The 4,185-nt window shown below is 46.1% G+C and overlaps 1 protein-coding gene across 1 annotated transcript; it reads left to right on the top strand.

The window, feature by feature from the left end:
* The first annotated feature begins 254 nt into the window (after nucleotides 1-254).
* LOC129819448 (uncharacterized) lies at nucleotides 255-3,662 on the top strand. The gene is made up of 13 exons (XM_055875767.1): nucleotides 255-445; nucleotides 951-1,022; nucleotides 1,112-1,195; nucleotides 1,320-1,466; nucleotides 1,556-1,636; nucleotides 1,758-1,907; nucleotides 2,025-2,074; nucleotides 2,196-2,265; nucleotides 2,358-2,444; nucleotides 2,538-2,636; nucleotides 2,759-2,839; nucleotides 2,948-3,052; nucleotides 3,501-3,662. The coding sequence occupies exons 3-13, from the start codon at nucleotides 1,178-1,180 to the stop codon at nucleotides 3,660-3,662; spliced, it is 1,050 nt and encodes a 349-aa protein (XP_055731742.1). The 5' UTR covers nucleotides 255-445; nucleotides 951-1,022; nucleotides 1,112-1,177.
* The last annotated feature ends 523 nt before the right edge of the window (nucleotides 3,663-4,185 follow it).

The following is a 4,185-nucleotide window of genomic DNA, read 5'->3' as shown; positions in this document are numbered from 1 at the left end:
GTCACCTGCTAAACCACCATCTGATAAACCGTCACGTGCTAAACCACCATCTGATAAACCGTCACGTGCTAAACCACCATCTGCTAAACCACCATCTGCTAAACCACCATCTGCTAAACCACCATCTGCTAAACCACCATCTGATAAACCGTCACGTGCTAAACCACCATCTGCTAAACCACCATCTGCTAAACCACCATCTGCTAAACCACCATCTGCTAAACAACCATCTGCTAAACCCCCATCTGCTAAACCACCACCTGCTAAACCACCACCTGCTAAACCACCACCTGCTAAACCACCACCTGCTAAACCACCACCTGCTAAACCACCACCTGCTAAACCACTACCTGCTAAACTACAATCTGCTAAACCACCACCTGCTAAATTACAATCTGCTAAACCACCTACTGCCACTGACTACTCTGGAACCTTATCTGCTGTGGTAGGTCGTGGGCATGTCATCCCTGTCAAACTGACCTTGGCCCCTTTCTCCTCCTTACTCTCCAGCGAAGAGACCAACACCAACCTCCCCTCCAGCAGCCGCCCCTCCTCATGCTCTATCAAGCTTTTAGACAGAAGGAGTGACATTCCTTGCTCCCTGGCTGTGAGCTCTATTTCAACTGTTCCTGGACCTGACTCTAGCAGGAGCCCTATGCGGGAGAATCAATATGCTACTGAGGTCTCGTCGATCTGCCTCAGCCAAGATAGAAATGGCCAAGGAGGGAGTGTGACACCTCCAGCCCCTTTGGATGTTTCCCTCCCCTCCGTTATTGAGCGGGCTGGCGGACTTGTATGTTCCGTCATCTCCCAGTCTTTAGCAATTGTGGAGGCGCGGTCAAGTGTGAATGGTGAGGAGGGCTCTCCATTTTATGTTTGAAAAATATCCCAGATATTCAAGTTGTGTCTCTTTGATATTAAACAAATCTCTTGTCTGCTTTCTGCTTTAGGAGGCCACTGGCAAATGGCAGTTGATTCCGATTAGGTTCAGCCCCCTGTACTGTGGGCCTGTTGTGATCAGGGTAAGAGACCCCCCCCCCCACACACACACACAGTCACATCACGGTTACAATGTTTACGGTTTCCAACATGAATGTATTGTAATGTGCAGAACAATGCCGGTCCGGTGGTTAAAGCTTGGAGAACTTTCCAGTTCATCAGCCCCATCATCACCTACATGCGTGGGGGATCCCAGGTATGTGTCTTTGTAACTACTTTAATCCTAATCTACATTGTCAGTCATTTGATCTTGGTGGAAATGTGTCACAGCAATTGCTGAAGTGGTTTTGTTGATGTTGTCTTGTTGTTTATCTCAACAGCAGGTGGTGGTGAGGATGCACCACGTGAGTAGGGTGAGAGGCCTGGAGACTCAACTGGTTTGGGCCATCTCCAAGGAGACAGCCAGGCTTAGTCCAGAGGGCATCCCCTACTGTGCCACCAAAGTGCAGTCCATCACTTGGATCCAGGTAAGACGTAAATACTACTGAAATAGTATTAGATTAGGCTTTTCTTCACTTATTCCATTTGGCCTTAACATGTATTCTCTCTCTGTCAGCGTGTGGCTGGCAGGGTGACCCACTATGCGTCTCACCTCCGCCACGAGACGTCTGTGGACGTGACGCTTGGCTGCTACCAGGTAAATAAATGATTTCCTATGTATATAGACTAGACATTACTGGGCATTTTTGCATTAGATTTGGTGTGTTTTCTAATAACGTGTGTGTGGTAAACAGGTGTGTTGTGTGTGTTTTGAGCAGCAGACTGATGTCTCAGTGGTGTACGCCACTCTCCACATGGGGCTGGACGGGCTTCTCTCCTCTTCAGCGTGGTCGGAGGCTGCCTCCTTCTCTACGCCCACCACTCAGCAGTTCACTGACCCAGAGCCTGAGGGCCACAACTGCTATGAGGTCAGACGTTACACACACATACTATTGACTAGGAGCATTAAGATCCTTCCATTGACCGGTTGTTTGTTATGTCATTGCATTGGTCACTGATTTTGAATGCTTGTTTTGTTGTCGTAGGGCTGGGAGGAGGACCTGCTGCCTGAGGAGAGGGAGGTTCCTCTGCTAAAGTGAGTTCCTCTAAATGTCTGTGTAGTCTGGGCTTGTCAGATGCTGAAGGATAGTGGTCATAATGCTGTTATCCCCCATTGACTCTGATGGTTGACATGCTCCATTCCCTCCCTTTCACAGCCTCTACCTTATCACCAAGAGAGTGGAGGACATCGCCCTGAGGCTCATCTCCCTGCGCCAGGCCTTCACTGTGAGTGGACCCACTTTTCTTTTTCTCTCTGTGACTTCTTGTTCTGTCTCCTAGAGGAAGATGTCTCACCCTAACTCTTCCCTCTTCCCTAGACCCTGCTTGGTTCCACCCTGAGCAGGAACCGTCTGTTTGTGGCGGGAAAGGTCCTCCTGGGCGCACTGGTTCAGGCCAACCACATGGTAACTCACTAACTCATTCTCTTTCAAGGGAAAGAATGCGTCCCTGAGGGGATATATGTTCTGTTCACTAAGATGCTCTTTTCTTTGTCATAGGACGAGGCCAAGTTCATCCGTACCTATAAGGACTTTGTGGACTACCTGAGTGACCCCTCCAAGCGGAATGACATTGAGAGGGAGCTGGCTGAGGCAAAGGTGAGTTCATTAACTCTTTCAAGTCTCACTGAGTTCTTCCACATGCATGTCTTTTATACATCACAGTAGCTGATCTAAATGAAATCATTCCTATTTTCTCCAAATGTGTTTTCTTGTTCTAGATCCATCATGTGAACATGATAGATGTCCTCTTTGAGCTGGTGCGGTTTGGGTTAATGACAGCTCAGAAGTCCCTGATGGTGGTAAGTAGCATCTCACTGGTACATGTTTTGATATCTCTATTAGCAGTTTCACTTAAATTCCTCTTCTCTTCTATTCTCTCCTCTTTTCTCCTCCTTTGTTTCCTTTAGCACCCTGGTGGGTTCGTGGAGCGTCTGTACGCTCTCCTGTACTCCTTCCTGCCCACTGCTGCCAACATGGAGCCAGAGGCTGACAGATACCTGCTGCTGCTCAATGTAAGAGTAAAGAGATTACTTATTTTTACTTCCATATTCTTAAGTGTACTTCCTTTTTACCTCCTTATTCATGGTTAACCAGGTTCCAATGCCATTTTAGGGGGAGTATTTCTAATTTTCTCTCTCCTCTTGATTAGCTAGTAACTCAGAGCCATTTTCTATGTGTTGTGTGGTGTTCTCTTCAGGGCGGGCTGATGGCTCTGCTAGATGACATGTTTGGCCAGCAGCTGGTCCGATACTTTAACCCAGAGTCTCTGGTCACTGAGCTCTCCAGCCTCCTGGAGTACCACTTGGAGAACCTCATGGCCAGCATGTAGTCCTACTGCAGGGACTATACTCCTTTCTCCTTCTCTCTTTTGAAGGAATTGAGGACTTGAAGTGCTTTGTTGTACCCTGATTAGTTAACACCCACTAATTTAATGTATTCTCTTGTTTTCTCTCCCCACAGGATTCTTGTGACACTTTGCCACCCAACAGGGATCTAGACACCAATGCACTACATTACTTTGCACTGAATTTGACATTTTTAAATAAAACAAGTTGTAGTTCAAAAACATTTTGGTTTCCGTCTTTTCATTTATTTGATTTTATGACCTATTCCTCTTCCTAGAGTTATAATGCTAATATTAGATTATTACATGCACAATGATGCTTTACTTTCTGCATATGGAAATTTAAAACAATGTTTAGTTGATTTACAGATACTACAGGCCCACACTTTATATGGTTTTGTACTGTGGGTTGTGATACTGTACTATTTAAAAACATTTAGGACTACACACACTGAGTGCACAAAACATTAGGAACATCTTTCTAATATTGAGTTGCACACCCTTTTCCCTCAGAACAGCCTCAATTCGTCGGGGCATGGACTCTACAAGCTGCCCTAAGCGTTTCACACGGATGCTGGCCCATGTGTCAAGTTGGCTGGACGTCCTTTGGGTGGTGGACCATTCTTGATACACATGGGAAACTGTTGAGCATGAAAAAACCAGCAGTGTTGCAGTTCTTGACACACTTTATTTTTTTTATTTCACCTTTATTTAACCAGGTAGGTAAATTGAGAACACGTTCTCATTTACAATTGCGACCTGGCCAAGATAAAGCAAAGCAGTTCGATACATACAACAACA

This window comes from Salvelinus fontinalis, chromosome 22, assembly GCF_029448725.1.
Source record: "Salvelinus fontinalis isolate EN_2023a chromosome 22, ASM2944872v1, whole genome shotgun sequence".
Taxonomy (NCBI): Eukaryota; Metazoa; Chordata; class Actinopteri; order Salmoniformes; family Salmonidae; genus Salvelinus; species Salvelinus fontinalis.
This window is presented reverse-complemented; position numbering and strand designations above follow the sequence as displayed.